The sequence below is a fragment of the Phaenicophaeus curvirostris genome, chromosome 6, assembly GCF_032191515.1.
Source record: "Phaenicophaeus curvirostris isolate KB17595 chromosome 6, BPBGC_Pcur_1.0, whole genome shotgun sequence".
NCBI lineage: Eukaryota > Metazoa > Chordata > Aves > Cuculiformes > Cuculidae > Phaenicophaeus > Phaenicophaeus curvirostris.
The window spans coordinates 18,083,848-18,102,448 of NC_091397.1; the positions used below are offsets into that span (position 1 = coordinate 18,083,848).

An 18,601-nucleotide genomic window follows, 5' to 3' on the forward strand; every position below is an offset into this window, starting at 1 on the left:
TCAACCTGGCATAGGCAAAATGATACAGAAAGAGAGAGATGACACACTTTTCTTACACAGCCGTGGTCCCATCAGGAGACAGTGCAAGGCCACCTCACCCTCCAGCTACCTCATGGCCTACTGTCATGGATTCTTTCCCAAGGGCTTGGATAAACATTTTTTTGTTGATAAGTTTACCCAACTTAAAATAAACCCAAAACACAAAACCCCAAGGAAATCATGATATTAGTTCTAACAATAGGAACCAGTTGACTGGAATTTAAACTGCGGTAAAACAGACATACGTGTTTGTTTCTGCAATAAAAATTCATTTCAGGTCAACTCAAATAGATTTTTTAAAAAAAATCTTTTCCTTGCCATTGAACTGAAAATTTCATTATTCTTTTTTCCAGGTTCCTTAATTCTTGATTTCTTATTTTTTCCCCTCTTCATTTTTTAAGGTAAATACAAACTGCTGTCTCAGTCAGACTGCAAGAGTATAGTAGCTGTTAATCAATTTCTGGTGCCTATTTTAATTCCTGTGTGCATACAAACTGGACATTTACCTCTACAAGCATGTGCAGGTCAGGAACCATTTTTTTATCGTGTAGACCTTTGTAATGGTTTGGCAACATCTTGCTTGTCTAGAAAGCTGACAAATTCTCACTGCCAGCTGCTGCCTGCAAAGGGCAGTGAGGACCTGGTGTGATATCATGCAGATGGATGCTCAGCTGCTTCCCCCTTCTCCAGCTGACCCTATAGGCACTCCCCTCCTCGAGAATCCCTAGGCTGGGAGATGAAGACCAAGTGGACAAGTGCTGCTCTGGGGCAGGCTCCATGAGACATGGCTGTGTCCAAAGAGCTGTTTTGCAGCAGCAGTGACAGTCTGGGTTTCCATTTGGCATTTGCCTGTCAAGCCCTGCCTCGCCTCTGAGTTCAACCGATTTGTTAGGTGCCATAAATGAAACAGATGGACATTAGTTCAGGCAGCCAAGACATCCTGTAAATTATGTGCCTCATAAACTTGCTCTAAGTCTATTTGCAGTCAATGGGAATTTTGTCACAGACTTAGGCCGGGACTGGATCAAATTCAGCTTGAGTGGGTGTAGAGGAGCGGTATTTACAGCTACCTTCCTTCAACACATATCTGTCAATAACTAAGGCTACAGAGTATTATATCACCTATTCACCACTGCACTGGATTAATTTTCAAGGCAAGTCATGGTGAGAGAGAGCATACAAGATCACCCAGCTGGAAAGATGAATTCAAGAGGATTCACCATCAGCTGGATCTGGCTTCTGTTTTTCATCAGGGACTAGACCAGGACTCTCCTGTGATGTGCAGCATCAGTGCCTATCCCCCTTCCCCAGTCCCAAGGGAAATCATAGCCCCTGTCCAGGCACCTTGCTCCTACATCCATTCCTCCCTTCTCCCTCCCTGTGCCCTGAAGTCACAGCCCAGTGTAGGTGGGCTATCAGCTCCACATCCTGTTTTATCTACTTAAAACCTAGTAATGCCTATATAAAGGAAAGATTAATGTGCCAGCATGAGAGAGAACATACATAGGCAAAACAAGCTGACGAATTTGAAAAGAACATGAGATTGTATTCTTCCTCCAGTCCCGATTTTAAGGGTTTAGGACAAGTGTCCAGGCTGCTCCTCCAGAGCAGAGCTGGTAGGAGTGAGTCCAAACTCACCCCCCTTCTCTCTCTCTTCCAATTTTTTTGGCATTACCTTCAAAATCTAGTTGCAAGTGTTATCTGTATTTCTTGTTCAGACTTCTCTCACAGAATTCAGGTTTGAGAATCTTTTTTAGGAATTTTCATCTGTTTTGAAACATTTATTGATTTAAGAGGAGACAACTAACTATGGTTAACATAGGGTAGCAGCTGTCTGTGGAGCTGGCAGTTCAGGTCACTGTCTTTGCCAAAGGAGTCTCATTGATACAGTTCCTTACATTTGCTATCACACTGATTGCCTGACATCTCTACAGCCATCTTGCTACATTGGATTACCTAGAAATTAAACTTTGTTGAAAGCTTAGGTCCTGTCACTATGTCTGTTTTACCTCTGTAGACCGGACCAAAAGACACAGTGGGCTGGCTAGCTGGGCTGATTTGTATCCACTCTGCCGAAGCCCCACAAGTGGCCCACAACCACAGTGCTTTGTCCAGGTCTTTTTGGGGAAAAGTCCTGGGAAAGTCCTGATGCATAATTATTAATTTTTCAACACATCTTGGAAGGTGTGTTGATGTGGCACTTGAGAACGTGGTCTAGTGGTGGAGTTGGCAGTGTTAGGTTTATGGTTGGTCCTGATCTTAAATGCTTTTTCCAACCAAAATGATTCTATGATTCTAGTTCTGAGAAGGTTCTGTCACAGCCTGCAGAATTATGTCTTTATTTATGACAATAGAATATTTTTTGAGTACATGAAAGTGTAGGAGTGTTTTTGGAATTGCAGCATCGCCTGTGATGCAGAAGTCAAACTTGGTGCTGTCGGCATCTCTGCTGTCTGCTTGGATCAGACTCTGTGGTGACCTATCCTGTCAAACGTGCCCTGTTTCCCATAGAAAAGGATTAGTTGGTTCACTCTAAAAACAAGCCTGGGAGCAAGTGAGGCTGCCTGCAATGTGGGCAAAGAAACAGAATTTCTACGTGGGAAATATGAAGGCTAGTGATCAATAGCTACCATTTATTTGAGATTCCTACCAGAGTTTCTTCAAGAAAATTGCTTTCAAGAACTGTAATCCATCAGTAATTTCAGCTGCATTGCAATTGAGGCATCTACAATCAGATTCAATCACTGGAAGGTTTTCTGAGTTTGATTATTTTTATCTCTTTTTTTCATAATGACTGTAGCTGAACTAGCTGAAGAAAAGGAGAAAAGTGATTGCAAATTGTCATTTGTAGAAGACAAAGTCTATCACAGTGGTAAATAAAAGGCAGTCTGTTTTAGAAGCAATGGCAAAGTAGTGAGATGATCCGTGCACACCTCTTGGGTTGCCAGTGTCATATCAACAATACGTGCTTTGCTTGTAGATTTTCCTGCAGCACCAGATCATAAAAACATGACACAGTGAATTAAGAGAAATGGCAAAGGCAGAAATGAATCAACGCAAATTGAACTATATTATGCACAAACAAGGCACTAAGTAAAGCGTGTGCATCAACTGACATTTCAGAGCACTACTGTTAATCGCATGTGTTTTGTATTTCCCTTTAATGTGATAATTTCTTTCAACTGCTGACATCTACTGAAATTTTAGTAAATGTGAGGTACAAATAGATAAACCTCTGTTTGATTAAGCATGGAAAACATCTCTTTGTATTGAAGGTGAAAGGACAGAGAGATATGGAGGCATTCACGCTATTTCATAACCCTGCCATTTATCATTTGCCTGTTGGATACCAACTCCTGAGGCAGCTTATTGGATCTGTAGACTGCAAACAGAAAAGGATTATATTTTTATCCAAAGTTATTACAGAAAATAGCCCAATGATAATCTTGCAGTCTAAAAATTTCTGTTGAAGTGTCTATTGAGAACTGTCATGAATCTCACTGAGTAGTAAGAGTTTACTTAAGGCACTCCGCATTTTATTAATATCATCCTTGCCAACTCTCATTAGTATCACAATAAATACAGCTTAATTATCAGTCTCCCAGACTTCATATAGACAGGATTGTCTGCAGTAGCTGCCCAAACTGTTGGTGCAAAAGCCATAGCTATAGAATAAAGGATGGGGGAGTAAATCTGTTGCAGCTGATTTGTAAGTCATCTAGATCAGTTTTGCTCTCAGGTGGTACCTCAGTTTCCACTGCAGGAAGAAGGTGCACTATACCACCTCCCTGCGGAAGGACAGCTTTATTGTCCAGGTCTCAGGGAATTGTCTTCACAGGCACTGTGCAAAGGTGTTGCCCTGGTTCCTCTGAGCTTTCTGCATCCAGGATGATTTATCACACATGCCGGTTGAAGTCACGCAGCTGGCAATTGGTGAAAGGAAACAGGGAGGCTTTGAATTCTCTGTCTCAAAGTAAAGTTCATTGAAAGATTAATCCTATCAGAGAATTGTCTGAAAGGTTCATATTTTATTTCCAGAGTCTCTTCTGGTTGGTGAAAGAGAAAAATCATCATGTGAGGGAAAGACCTGAGACAAGCTCCAGGACTATTCCATGTATTCAGATCTCAATCTGACAGCTTTTACTGCTAAAAGGCTTGGGCTTCAGCTCGTTCCAATGTAATACAAACAGCAGTGGGTCATTTGAATGGGGAAATTAGCTGGATTAGCTTTAGCAGAGTAAGCTGTTTGGCAGGGACTGTTGTGGAGTTGCTACCCACGGTGGGCATTGCCTCTCACACCTGGGTAGCTCTGCCAGGCAGTCCCAGTGTGTGTGCAGTCCCCAACCACAGTGCCTCATTACTCTTTATAGACTGTCTTTAAAAAGCTGCAGTCTGCAGCTATTTTAACACAAGCCATTTCCTTTCAGTTTCTCAGAGCAGCAAAAGCATGTTTACATCAAATTCCAAACACCTGTTCTTTCTTCCAGAACCACTTTCATTACCAGAACAGAGGAGGATGGCCAGGAAAAGAGAATTTCACTATGCAGGCAGAGCAGAAGTGTGAGAAATGGAAATGTACTGATTTACTGACAAGATCATATGAAATAATAAATGTGTCTAGGGCAATGGAGAAAATTATGTGGATGTTAATTTAATGCTTGTTGTGAAGAGTGTAGCTTTCAAATGCTGTATAATTAAAATCTTGTACGATTGTAGTGCCCAGTGCAGTTCAGGTGCCAGTAGCACACTAGACCCTGTTACATGTAATGCAAAATGAAGTGTTTTAGAAAGAAACATTGCCTAGTTGTGTGGTGTTCAAACTTTTTTGAGTTATGAGCCTCTAAAATCTTTCTGTGGAAGGTGAGGACCCCTTTAGAAACTTCACATACTGCAGAGCAGTACACGAACTTGTTCTTCCTGGTTATTGGTCACAGACCTCTGGGGAATTATCCATAGGGGCTTATGGGTCACAGGCTGAGAGTGAGTAGACTAGAGGATGGGGATTAAACAGTCTGGGTTTCCAGCATGGAAGTTAGGTATCTGAATGCCTTCGGAACACTTGGCACCAGGTATCAGCTGGAGTGAGACCATGCACAGGGGCAGCTGTTGCAGAGTAGTGGCAGAACTTGAGGTTTCCATTCCTACTTGGCTTGTGACTTTTCTGTGCCCTAAGGAGAGAGCCCTTGCTGTGTGTGTGCAATGTGAATTTATAGAATATATTTTTTTCTTCTTTCTTTCTAATGTAAGAATTTCAGCAGCAACACACATAGGCTTTTACTCTAATACAGAAAGAGAAATGTATTTTTTTCCTCTGACTCTGATCTCAGATCCATTTTTTTTGCTGCAAAGCACAGTGTAAAATCTATACACCTGCATCCTACAGTGCTGTAATGAACAGTGCTGTGACCTGTAGCCATTCTGTCTTCTCACTGAAGAGCAAAGTCAGGTATGTAATTCTGCTGGCTGCAGCACTTGCCTTTCCCTTAATATCTGAACTAATCCCTTTAGCTAGGCTGGTCAGGCATAAAGCTGATAGTTCAGACATTATAAGTCTAAGACATTAGCACATTAAAGACAGTATCCCGTGGCTTGCTTTCTACTAAAATGATTTTCTACTTGGCAGTTAGCCTGGCTAAGCCAGATAAAAGACACACATTTCCTTGAGCTCTGTCTTGCTTTGTTCCTTCCTTAACCATGCTGAAACACAAGTTTAATACAACTAACTTGATATTTAAACTCGCCTTCCTTGAAGCCAGGGGACTATAGGGTAGATGAGGGCTTCTCTCTGTGTCCCTACTGAAGGACATTTGCAGAAAGGCAAGCAGCATTTACGAGCAACCAAAACTGTTGAGACCAAATCGCCTCATCAGCCATGTCTTTGGGTGGTCCATCATGCTGTCATGATGGACACGCCAGTTGGGCTGAGAACTTCTCCTGCCTCTTTTCTGCCCCTCAGCCACTCCCATGCTCTGATCAACGTGGCCCCAGGACTGAGGATTTGCAAAAGCTTCAGGAGAGCCCATCTACACTGTTGTTTCTGCATCACTCCCCTCCCCCTCAAAAGCTATTAACTGCAGAGTATCAAGGCAAGTATCACATCCAGAAATCACTTTTACATACTGTCTTGCTGATCTTTACAGCTATGGACTTCAGAATCAGGCGCCAGTGTTTATGCCCCCCTCATCCCCATATAATAACAATCAAAAAATCCCAACAGGGTTTATGAGATGTGGCTTTCTTTGATGCAGACACAGTTATTTGCAGTTCTGCTGGCACTGAATGGTGCCTAGAACAGCTGTTTCAATAGCTGAATTTGTTTCCTAGTTCATCATAGCATATAGGCACCACCAGTAAAACATTCTGCTTTATTTAAGGACACAATACAGTTTTTCACTCTGTTCATTTCCCAGCACAGCATCCATTTGGGCAGGAATGGCTATCTTCAACTGTGGGAAGAGTGTGTTTCTGGATGGAATTATGCACCACACAGTAAAATCCCAGAAGATACCACATACCAGTAAGTCAAAGCTGCACACGACCATGTACAGGAACCATTAGGTTTGCTCATTCAGTCAATCTCTGCTTCACAGAACCTGGTTTATCTAAGCTTTACTAAACCATACTTTATTAAACACAGCTTTAAGACATGAAGTAAAAAACAATTTATCAAGAGCACTAAACACAGTCAGTAGACTGTGGTTGGGAGTCAATTGGGATGGCTCTAGACAGGTTTTAAGGCTTCCCTGTGGGGCTATTCCTTGGTGCTCTGCCTCCTTTCGCAGCAGACCAGCTCCAAGATGGGGTCACCCATTGATACTGCGCTTCTCGTGGAATTAGCTTGTACCAGGAATACCCCATGAAAAAAGGAATGAACAGCTACTTCTTGGACTGAGGACCCTGGTCTTGTTGTGGTGGGTTTTAATTGAATTTGTAGCCTGCATTTCAAAGGAACCTTAGCCTTTCTAGGAAAAAATGAAGGTCCCATCAAGTTATGAAGATGGTTATGATGCTCACATACAGACATGTTGTGGGAAAGGGGCAAGAGGGAAGAGAGGTATGAAAACATGGGGCAGGGGATGATGTGGATAGGCAGAGTCAGCACAGTGGGGAGGCAGGAGAGGCAGTGTCCCGTGAGGGAAACAGCTTTTGAGAACTTTATGGCTCTCTACAGCAGCACAGGAACCCATCAGCTGCAGATATGAGACTGCCATGCCAGTATGCTGCTGTGTCAAACTAGTTTATCTCCTCTTCTTGATCCGCAACTGTCTCTGTGCAGCGTGCTCTTTTAGGGTCTTTGTGATAAGGAGCAGAGAAATAGGAAACCAGAGCTCTTGTTCTCCTAGGAGAACACTAAAGGAACTAGCAGACACTCAAGCTGCCTGTGAATTTCCTCTTGCTCTGGCAACTGGAGAAAGGAAACAGAGTAGCACTGAATTCCCAGTGTCCCAAAGCCAAGTTCACCAAAAGAGTAATCAAACAGGTAATTGCCTGAAAGCTTATTTTACTTCCACAGTTTCTCCTGATCAGAAGGAAGGCAATTTTGATTTGCCTTTCTTGAGCACAGCCAGGACTCAGTGCTCACTTAGGAAAATGAATTCCAGCCCCCCATCTCTCAGGGAGACTCCATGCAGCTCTGGGTGCAACAGTTTTATAGCAAAGCCCAAGCTTCACACCCTCCCACTGGGTTAGTACTCAAACCCACTACATCAATTCTCCCTCTCCCAGCACTAAATAAAGAGCTTCATTGTGGTAAGGATGTCTTATTACCACATCCTCCCTCTCTGTATTTTCTTACAGAGCACCTGCCTGAGCTCTGTGCAGATACTGAGTGCAGGCACTCAGTGCAGGCATTCATCTCAAATTCTGCTGCAGACTTTAAGAAATGATACAGAAAATCAGGCATAAGCTTTCTGACTGCTGCTGCTTTCACAGCATTGTTTGTTTTCTTCCTCTGCTGCTGGCATCAAGCCAGGCAGTACTTCAGAGGGTGGAAGGAAAATAGAGCAGACAGGTGGTAGATTTTGGAGGAATGAAGCCCTCGGCCAGAGGAGACATGAGGATTAAAAATCTTAGGTTTTGTATTGGTTGTTTTCTCTTTGTTTACTTCATGGCCCTTTTAAATTGTTGCCATCATATAGTCTGTGCCTTGGAAAGTGCCCTGACTGCTTTCACTGCTCTGCTGGAGGCTGATTAGAGTCTATGGTTAATTTGGGGATAAGCACTCGTGGAATAAAACAGACAAAACAAAACAGAAATTGTCGAGCCTGTCGGAGGAGAAGAAAACAGCTAAATCCATCTTGTAAAGATAAGGTAAAGCAGTAACAGATGGCAGGTTTACACTTGTGTGCTGGTGCTGAGTATCACTTCAAACAGGGTTTGGTGATGGAATTTGGTTTTGTAATGTTACAATAATTAACACAATGCATCTTGTAATCAAAAAATATCCAGCAGGAGACACAGAAAGTTACAATTAAACATTCTCTTTATTGGGGCTTTGCTCTGAAATGGCACAAGTGATAAATGCTCAGAGTGCCCACTGGTGCTGCTAATGAAAAGACCCAGGTTCACATTTTACACTTTTATTTGGATTTAGATCAACACCACAGGTAAGATACTTTGGTCAAACACAAGAACAGGTTGCTATGCCGCTCTTTCCTGGCTGCAATAAGTATAGTAATGTGGAAAAAAATGCAGGTTCTCCTGGAACACTGGATGTAAATCTTGGATTGGCACATACAGCTAATAAATACATTGTTTGCACTTAGCACTTTAAAACGGAATTGCACATGCAAGATGTAACCAGGCTACTGATCACCTTCAGCATTGTCCCTGTACTATTTTTACTTTTTAAGCTCTTTGCTTGCCTTTTCCCAGCAAGAAAAAAGAGGATAATTCACTGCTCTACTCAATATTTCAGTGATATGTCTGCTGCTTTTGTCACATTTAGCAAAGATCATATTGAAGTCCTTCCTGATAGAATTGATATCTCCTCTGCAGCTTGACTTGCAACACCATATGCATCGCAGGTAGCAATGGAAACCACCAAAGTGAGGTGAGAGGTCTGCCCAAAAGCTGGCAAGGAGAGGTTAATACCAAGCAAAGATATAGTAGAGGGACTGGCGTGAATGCAGTTCTTACAATATCAAGAGTCGGTACCACTACCACACAAATAAAGACATCTCAATAATATATTGTACAAGCTTATACAGCAACACATGTTGATTTGCAACACTGTACAGTTTAAATCTAAAGTGCACAGCCTCAATCTGAGGTGACAAAACAGTACTATCAATATAATAAAGGCAACACAATTACAGACACAATTTATTTCCTCTTACTTCATGTCCTCATGATAACACATTAAATCAATACCCCATTTATCTGTTTTAGATTAAATTAAAACCACATTGCACTTCTATACTCTTCAAGTACTTTAGAGACAGCAAAATAATATTGCTTTACAAAGAAAAGTTGGCCGTTCAGGCAAAGTTAAAACCAAAACTTTAGCAGGGTTATAAGTAGACAGGCCCGAGCTGCAGAACTCTTACGAACACTTGCAGATATTGAGGGGAAAGAGGCTAAAATTCAGTTTCCATGCCAGAGTCACCTCTAATGTTAAGGAATGATGCACCACATGAATTCTGCAAGAGCTGTGCCCATGGTTTCTAAAAAGGCTCTGAGGCTCCATGTGGGCTGTTTTAGGTAGATCTAGTCTGCAATTTCGAAAGCCACTGCAGACAAGGATGGAGTCCAGCACCGGGAGAAACCTTTGACAACGCTGCTTGTTACTTAGACCCCATCTCTGCCACTCAGATTACAGTCACATTTAATTTAGGCCTCGTCTTGCAGACCTGTTCATCTGTAAGAAGTCTTTACCCTCCTAATGTAGCTGTGAGGTTTCATGCTTTTTCTTTAGAAAGAATTTCAGTCGCTTTTAATCTCAATGTAGTTTTGGATTGCTCATAGCAGAAATGCTTATGAACTAAGAATTTATTCAGACATGGGACTTGTGTTTTGTTTTGATAGACTTTTTTACCACAGAACACAGAAACCATCCAAATACAACCTTATTTCAGTCTTGGTTAGCACTGTATATTGTGCGTCCGCTTAGTTAGGCCAAGTGGGAAACATAATTAGGAATAACAGCATCCTATTGTTGTACTGTAACTGATCTTATTAAGTAGTTTTAAGAGCTGCAGTACTCTTGAGATTTTTCAGTTATCATCCCTGGAGACATACAATCCATGTGACATGGAGAAATGAGGTATTGCTACCTCTTAATAATGTAGTATGTGGGCTCATATTTTAAAATAAGCAGTAGTAAATACTCGAGGCACCTCCATCAAAAGAAAAAGAATCCTAGCTAATTTTAAGCTTCTGTCCTTGCAGTTTTATAACCCATATAAAATAAAAATATATAGTTTACAAAATAGGATTTCTTTTATATATATTTTTTTCCTTTTCTAAAACTATACCTATTTAAATACATTTCAAATGCTATAGGTAACTTAGAAATTCTGTTCTAATACTATGAAAAAGGCAAAATACTTCCACCTTCAAACATACAGCTTGTATACTGTGCTTTTCACCACCCCCTCCCAAATCCCCCAATTTGGTTTTGATATAATTCTGGGCAAATTTAGCATCATTCAGTCTGATTGCCTTTAATTTAAAGTAACTGCTGTGTTAAAGCTGGGGATAAAATTTTAGGTATCTTCTGTTCTTCCTTATTTATTTTTGTGCAGCTAATTATTAAGGAGGTATTCTAAAACTCAGGAAAGGACTTTAAAGGAGCCATTTTCAACTTTACCCTACTCCAAAGCCACAATATAGAAATAGATTTACTTTGGAACATACTACAAATACATTCGCACAGTTTGTGACAACTTAATTGTCTACTTAGAGGTCCAGGAACAGACTTCACACCAGATTATTATAAATCTTGTCCAAGGCGCTCTATTTCATCAATCAGGAAATCAATGTCTTGGTGAGTTGCTGCAGGATTTGAGATGACCATCCGGAAGAAGTTCACTTTGTCTCCTAGGGGCTGGTAGCTCACCATGGTTGTTCCATATTCCATCATTCTGGCTTTTATTACTGGTGCCACCTGCAATGTAACAAAAAGCAGGGAATGACAATGATGATCATTACAATAATTATTTTCATTATTAGCATCATCCTTATTGTTATAATAACAGAACACAAAGTAAGTTTTCTTTTTTTTTTAAAAGAAGGCAGAGCGACAAGAAGCAGTTAAAATGAAATTACGTCCAATATTGACAGAAAAGTTAACTTCATTAAGGAATAAATGGCTCATTGAAAAGTCACTGTTTATTCTGTTTCATTGTCATGCTCTTAAAATCACTGGTGAATCTTCCCCTCCTTCTTTCTCAATATTGTTGACAGACACGCGGTAGCTACTTCTTGTAGCACTCAGAACATATTGTAACTATTACTTTCCATCTTCATTTTGTATATTGGAGTGCCATGGTTTTGTCAAGCTGTTGTACTTGCTGGGTTTAGCTACTGCATTTCATAGTAACTTTGGTAAACACATACAAGAGTTCAAATGAATACTCTAGAGACCAGTCAAACCAGAGAATACCAAGCCTGGAGACCAGAGTAAGGGGGTGCCATCGTCACCTGCAGTAAAATGATCGTGGAAGTATAATTTGCTGGAATATTGTGAGGTGATCTTGCCCTGTGCCACTGTGATGAATGCCTGCCTGCAAGAATTTCACAGTTCACTACATGATGTCCTGGAGGATGATGCTTACCTTCATAAGGCGGCTCATTCTTTCTTCATTGTCTTCCATGCTCCGCAAGCTGGGAGGTATATACCAGAAGCAGACGTTTGTGTGCTGAGGCTGAATACAGAATAATAATGGCTTACAAAGTAAGAAGTGCTCATATCTCAGTTGCAATTAAGTTCATGCCTTTCCCACCTCTCATACATCATACTGTGACAGCAGTCAATGGTTCTCATTATTTTAGGCAATTTATTCCCACAGTGCCAGATGCAGAAACATTATTCAGCTGTGCAAAGATATTTATCCCCTACTGAGAGGCATCTCGAGTTTGTAGGTGCTGTTCCCTCCAGAGGCTGAAGGGATTGAGTGTCTAAGGTAAGAGACTACTACAGATAATTTAAAGGTGAGGATTGTGCCATTTACTTTCACTACATGACCGAACAATAAAAAAACTGGTTCTGTAAACAAGTGTCACAGGTGGTACATAAAACAATGTCTGATTTTCTTACATTTAGTAATATTTATTACTTCTCAGCTTGATTCAGCTAGCTGCTGTATTAATAAGCATGTATCACCGCGTCTTACCTAGTTTAACTTACATGAGAGCACAGAGTAGAAAGGCATAAAGTAAGAAGCAGTTTTCATTTAGTGTATTTTTGCAACTGGGATCCCAACAGCTTAATGCTCCTCTTTCCTCAATGTGAAATGTGTGAGTTACAGCAACTCCTACTGCTTCTGGTTCCTTTACTCATCATCAGACCAAATGGACCAAATTCAGTGATGATGTGTGTGGTGCAGGAAATAAATCACACAGTGGCATGTGGGTATGAGTCTGTGAACTCTGTTTGAAGAAATATGGTGACATTTATCCTTGTGCTGCAGAGCGTTTAGGCACATTCTAAGTGCTCACTAGGCAGGGAGGAATATTCTGAGAGGAAACCTTCCACGGCATGTATGGAGAGCAAAACCCAGGACAAATAGAGGAAAAAAGCTAAACGTGATCTTTTTTTTTTTCTCTTTTACATCAGTTAACTTTGCAACAGAGGTCACTACCACACCCGTCCCCAGCCATCACAGCTGGAGAGGGTTGCCCACAAAGAGCCAGTCAAACATGGGACAGTCTGGTGCTGTCCAGAGGTACAGCCACACAACCCAGGCTGTGCTCCCTTTCCCTGGGTGCTGTGCTCCAGCTGAGCACCTGGCATCCAGGGGTCCCATCTCAGCTGGACTCATTCGATGGAAACAACATGCCTAGAGATATCTGCACCCCACACAGTGGGGTCACCTTTGCCAAATGAGCTCCCAAGCAATACCAGCCCCTGCCCTGCTGTACTGCACCTCATTGCAGCAGGGACTGCAGTGCCAAAGGCCTCCCGGAGTCACCTCAGATCCCCTTGACTGCCTGCCCGAGGATGCTGGTAAAAGTGCTTTGCACAATTGTCCTTTCACAGTTGTGTGGGGCACTGTAGCGCCTCACTTGTAACAGGCCCTGAAATTAGGAAACTGCAATTTTTTTTTATTACTTAAAAGCTGTTTCTTATCACGTGTATGCTGTGTTAGCCTGAGATGCCAGTATTTCATTTCAGTGAAGAGAAACTGTGCAAACTGTAATCTTATGCAGAGCTGCCTCATCTCCTTTGTCCCTGGATCCCATGAGGAAGAAAGATACTGGCACAACAACAGGTTTTGTTACCATGGACGCTGCTCTCTGTCACATTCTATTTGGTAGCATCCCAACAGGTGACTAAGACAAGTGCTGTTGACCAGCTGGGAAAAAGAAGTTGCACTACATACCTTTCCATCAAACACCATTTCATACCCTTCTCTGTTCTTTATTTTATTGTATAGGTATTCTGCAAGTTCCAAGCACTTATCAATTTGTGCTTCAAATCCTGTGGTTCCCTTTAGAGACAGAGGAAGAGAAAAGTTATGTAACTATCTGTTCTGTGAACCAAAACAGCGGAAGGACCATGCATCACTTGCCAAAGCACCAGCACAAGTCACCTCTCAGAAGTCTCTGTGGGACACAATAAGTATCTGATTCTACAAGACAAAGGACACTTCAGTAAGCAGTGCCCATTTGTCTCTAGCTCTTGCCACTAATGCCCTAATAACCACCTCTGCAAAACAGACACTGGTTACTATCTCAGTTCTCAGCAAAATATTGCTAACAACTACGATAAAGGGTGCCCTCGTTGGCAGATTTTGCAGAGAGAAGGAGCACAGTTTTGGACAGTCTAGGCTGGCATAGAGGAGGGTGTCCAGAAGGTTCTGAGTTCCAGACGTGGGGAGTCTCCTGTTATTTTCAGATAGGGGTTTTTAACCTTCCAGAGGTGATGTGCTGAAGGCTTTTCCAAGAATAATTTTTCTTTTTCAGTTAAACACAGAATGGGCAAATGTGCTTTTAGAACCCAGCCTGATGCCTTTGCAAACACATGTTTTGTTTAGATACTGTACTGTGTCTGTTTTTTTCTCTTCTTTACAACTGACACCATATAAACTCAAAAGCTCTGTTTTTAAGAGTTGCAGCAAATCTTGTTTCTTCTTCTCTGGCAGAAGTCATAATCCTCTCTCTGTGACATCATAATTGTTCCTGCAATCACCAGCTGTGATGCCACAAACAAAGGATCCAGCTTTATGAGGCAGGAAGCAGAATAAACAGCTGGCATAGATAAACTGTTTAAGAAATGCACATCCTACTTTGTAATGTTAACATTACAAGTGGGGTGTGAGAAGAGAAAAAGTAGAACAAGGCATGCAGAAAAAAATGGGGTTTAGAAGAAGAAACGTCTCTGAGTAATGGATGCATGTCCCTGTTAAATCTGCTCTGTCAGTGCAGAACTGACTTAAAAGCTGCTGTCATTATTCTGTGTAGAGAGATTTCAAAATAAGGTAGAACTATCAGAACTTCGAGTTAGAGAGACATGTGGCTAAAACTGCCAGCCGCTCTGGAGACTCCACTTAGCTCAGCAGCTACTGGGACCAGAGAAATTTGTATCCTCCTTTACAGACTCCCGCACCTCCAGCTACAGTTGACCATAGAATCATAGAATAACCAGGTTGGAAGAGACCCACAGGATCATTGAGTCCAACCATTCCTATCAAACACTAAACCATGCCCTTTAGCACCTCGTCCACCCAGCCCTTAAACACCTCCAGGAAAGGTGCCAGTGCCCAATGACCCTTTCTGTGAAGAATTTTTTTCCTAATGTCCAGCCTAAATCTCCCCTGGCGGAGCTTGAGGCCATTCCCTCTCATCTTGTCCCCTGTCACTTGGGAGAAGAGGCCAGCACCCTCCTCTCTACAACCTCCTTTCAGGTAGTTATAGAGAGCAATGAGGTCTCCCCTCAGCCTCCTCTTCTCCAGGCTAAACAACCCCAGCTCTCTCAGCTGTTCCTCATAAGGCCTGTTCTCCAGCCCCCTCACCAGCTTTGTTGCTCTTCTCTGGACTCGCTCCAGAGCCTCAACATCCTTCTTGTGGTGAGGGGCCCAGAACTGAACACAGGATTCAAGGAGCAGTCTCACCAGTGATGAGTACAGAGGGAGAATAACCTCCCTGGACCTGCTGGCCATGCCATTTCTGATATCTGTCTCAGAATTGTTTTCAGAGTTTTAATGAAGCACACAAGGATCTCTAAGGCTTTCTGGAAATGAAAACACTGATGTCATCTCCACTGAACACACCTGAGGCAAACTGACATAATTGATTGGATAAATATACGGGAGAACTTCTTAGCAACATTGTACAAATGCAGACGAATTAATCATTAGAGCTGGTGTTTTCAGATTTCCAAAGGAATACATTTTCAGGAGTTTTCCTCTACTCCTTCAAAAGATGACTTCATATCTACTGCAAGCAATGAAACTAGGTATCCCAGTCTTGATCTGACATGTTTAATTTCTGAATTTAATTAAAACATTTCCAGAAATCTTTGTAACTACATTCTTAAGTATATGATTTATGCTATTAGACTGCTACAGTTACACAAAACAAATGCTATGCAAAGCCATGGAGTTCAAGTTCCAAAATCATATGTGCTGCTCTGAAGCTAAATTGTTAAAAGTATATAAAAAAAAAAGAAAATAATAATAATGTTCTTTCTTTCATCTTATATATGGGCAATTCAGGTCAGATATTCTCTAAAATGATGATTATGGAAAAAAACCCCTGTATCTGGTGTCTGTTATTTTAATGCAAATATATATACTGCAGGCAGTCCTACCTTTGCCCTCCACATCAGCCACAGCTTGAAGACATCAACATGCCGTCCACATTGCAAAGCCTTATCTCCTGTGTCATAAGACAGGTCGTAGTGCTTGTCTTGTTGAAAGAGGTAGGAAGCATGCATTTGATTGCAACTCTGCATCAATCCCTTACAGAAACAAAGACACAAAAAAAGTGACATTGGCACAGATGTGACCACTGTTTTGAGGGCTGCTTTGGGTGAAAAATTACAAGTGTCCTAATTCAGTGGAATACGTGTCCAAGTGCAAAAGGAAGATGAAAGAAAGGACAAAACCAGACTTAGTTGCTCAGTGGACTGTTTTTCATATTCTGTTCAGTGCCCAGGACACCTTGGTACCTGAACCAACAACGTGTAGTCTACCCCAGAGCCAAGGCATTTTTTAAAAAAGAGGGACATTGTGCTTCTTAGCATCATTATGCATAAGTTCATTTTTGGATCTTGCTTTTTATTCCTTATTCTGGTTCCTTTTCCTATGCTCCTTGAAAGGCTTTTTTTCTGGTTGAGTCAGACCAAGCCAATTTGATGTAAGTAAGATCACATCACTTTTCTAATTGTTTTGGCCTCTAAAATTCTGATTCTCATTGTGTTCTTTCTTTGTAGGCACAGTTCTCTCCTGCAAAGCTCTCAGCTGCAGACTGGAGGATTAATGGTATAGAAAACTTTGAACAGGCAGAAAAGCATATGGTTTTAAACAGCTAGCTAGGGGTATTTCTGAGTTGCAAGATAATCATTTTGAGAGGTAGCTCTGTGGGAGGATCAGAAGCCAACAAGGCGAAGAAACCTGGCTCATGAAAGCATGAGGTTTTCTTTTTAGTTTTCTAAGAGAAATGCAGAGAGTCATATTCTGACTCTAGTTATGTCCTCAACCAAGTTCAAGTTTAACCTTAGGGCTGTTGCCTAACACTGCAATTTCCAGACCAAGAAGAACCAAAACTTGGCTGTTTATCATCAAGTCTAATCTTTATCTATAACTCAAAACTGAAATAGCAAAACAAGAGGGAATAAAATTGGTTTGCTGTTAATCTGAGCCATCTGTTCTCACTAGAGGTCAAGGATGGTACTGACTTAAACCAAGGAGGATTTGTCTTAGGAAACTGACCCAAAGGGCAAATAAAAGCCAGCTTCTCTTCTCCTAAGTGCAATCACTTTGTGTGCAATCTGCTGTACAACTGTTAGCAAAACAGCAATCAACTTTTTGATAGCTGATCTAGTAAGTGGCAGTTGTATAGCAGCTGTCCCAGTAACTGATGGTTATATGCACGTTACAGGCTTGAAGAGTAATTCAAACTCTAGTACTAAATGAAATGCCTTTTTATCGTAAGCGACTTCCCTTTTTATTTTTATGTGCCCTGGAGTGGATATATGGATCAGAGCTGGGATGAAATCTCCATCATAAAAGTCGAAAAAGTGCAATGATATCTACATTCTGGACAAAATGTCATGCTGCATGTATACCATACCACCCATCCTAAGAGGACACTGCCATTAATTGGATCTATCACTTCTGCTGGACAACTGCTTTAATTCCTTTTGCAGTCACAGTCTGATCATATAATCAGAGGTCTACTTCTCAGTTACTTTTACACATCAACACATTAGCGAATATTAGCTATGGCAGTCAGTAAAGGAAAAAACCAGGATTTTCAGAAGCAGAATGTCAGAAGTGAGTACACTGGGACATACCTCTTCTCTTACTAGCAGGGCTGAACACTGCAGTGGGACGCCCATCATCTTGTGAGGGTTCCAGGTCACTGAATTTGCCCTAGGACAGCAAACCACATGAAACTCAGACACTGTACTATGGAGACACTTAGTAATAATAATAATAATGAACATGTAGTAATGGGCACATTTTTCTTCTTCTGAGCAAGCAAAGCTAAAAACAATCATGACAGATATTATGAAAGTGATGCCTTCATAATGGACCTAATCCACTCTAGTTGGGTTTTGGATGACAATTCTGGCAACTTACCGCAGGACAATTCCCTACCCACTAAACTTAATCACTATTCAATTTTCTAGGGAGTCATCTATACTTCATAAACATAGGGCAAACTTCATAAAACACCCACCTGACCGATGAACTTCCTAAAGTCACCAGCTGACTGAAGATACAGACAGGAAGCTGGAAAGCTACCATATTCCCTCCCATTGATTCCAATGAGATTCTAAATGTCCAAGTGACTTAGCAAACCTGGCCCAAAGTAATTTTTCTCATTGCTCTGTTGATGATAAATTTGATAACTCCTTAAATTTTAGCTTGGCTTTGATAACTCACACAACTAAAGGACTGGGTCCAAAATTATGATAGGAACAAACACAGAACTGTCCGTCTGTCCGTAAAAGTCTGATCCTGCCTCCATTCAAGACACGTGCACTGCCAAAATGATATCAGCACAGATCTTGTGAACTAACAGGGTCCTGTTACAATACAGCTTAGAGAAGAGACATTTGAGACTGTGGAGAGGACTGAATGGAAGATTGTCCATTTATTTATTATTTTAATCTTGTGTTATGCTTGACTGGCTATTTGTTAATTACTATCATTACATGTACTGATTAGCT

General features: G+C 41.4%; 1 protein-coding gene across 2 annotated transcripts in view; it reads right to left on the reverse strand.

Moving 5' to 3' along the window:
- Positions 1–10,835: 10,835 nt before the first annotated feature.
- The window catches only part of GAD2 (glutamate decarboxylase 2), a 38,266-nt gene continuing 30,500 nt past the window's right edge, over positions 10,836–18,601 (reverse strand). For both annotated transcript variants that reach the window (XM_069859480.1, XM_069859481.1), the window contains 5 exons: positions 17,720–17,798; positions 16,013–16,162; positions 13,584–13,691; positions 11,817–11,906; positions 10,836–11,146 (listed from right to left, as the gene is read on the reverse strand). In XM_069859480.1, the coding sequence (XP_069715581.1) occupies positions 10,973–11,146; positions 11,817–11,906; positions 13,584–13,691; positions 16,013–16,162; positions 17,720–17,798 (601 nt within the window). In that variant the 3' untranslated portion in view covers positions 10,836–10,972. The remainder of the gene's footprint in view (positions 11,147–11,816; positions 11,907–13,583; positions 13,692–16,012; positions 16,163–17,719; positions 17,799–18,601) is intronic.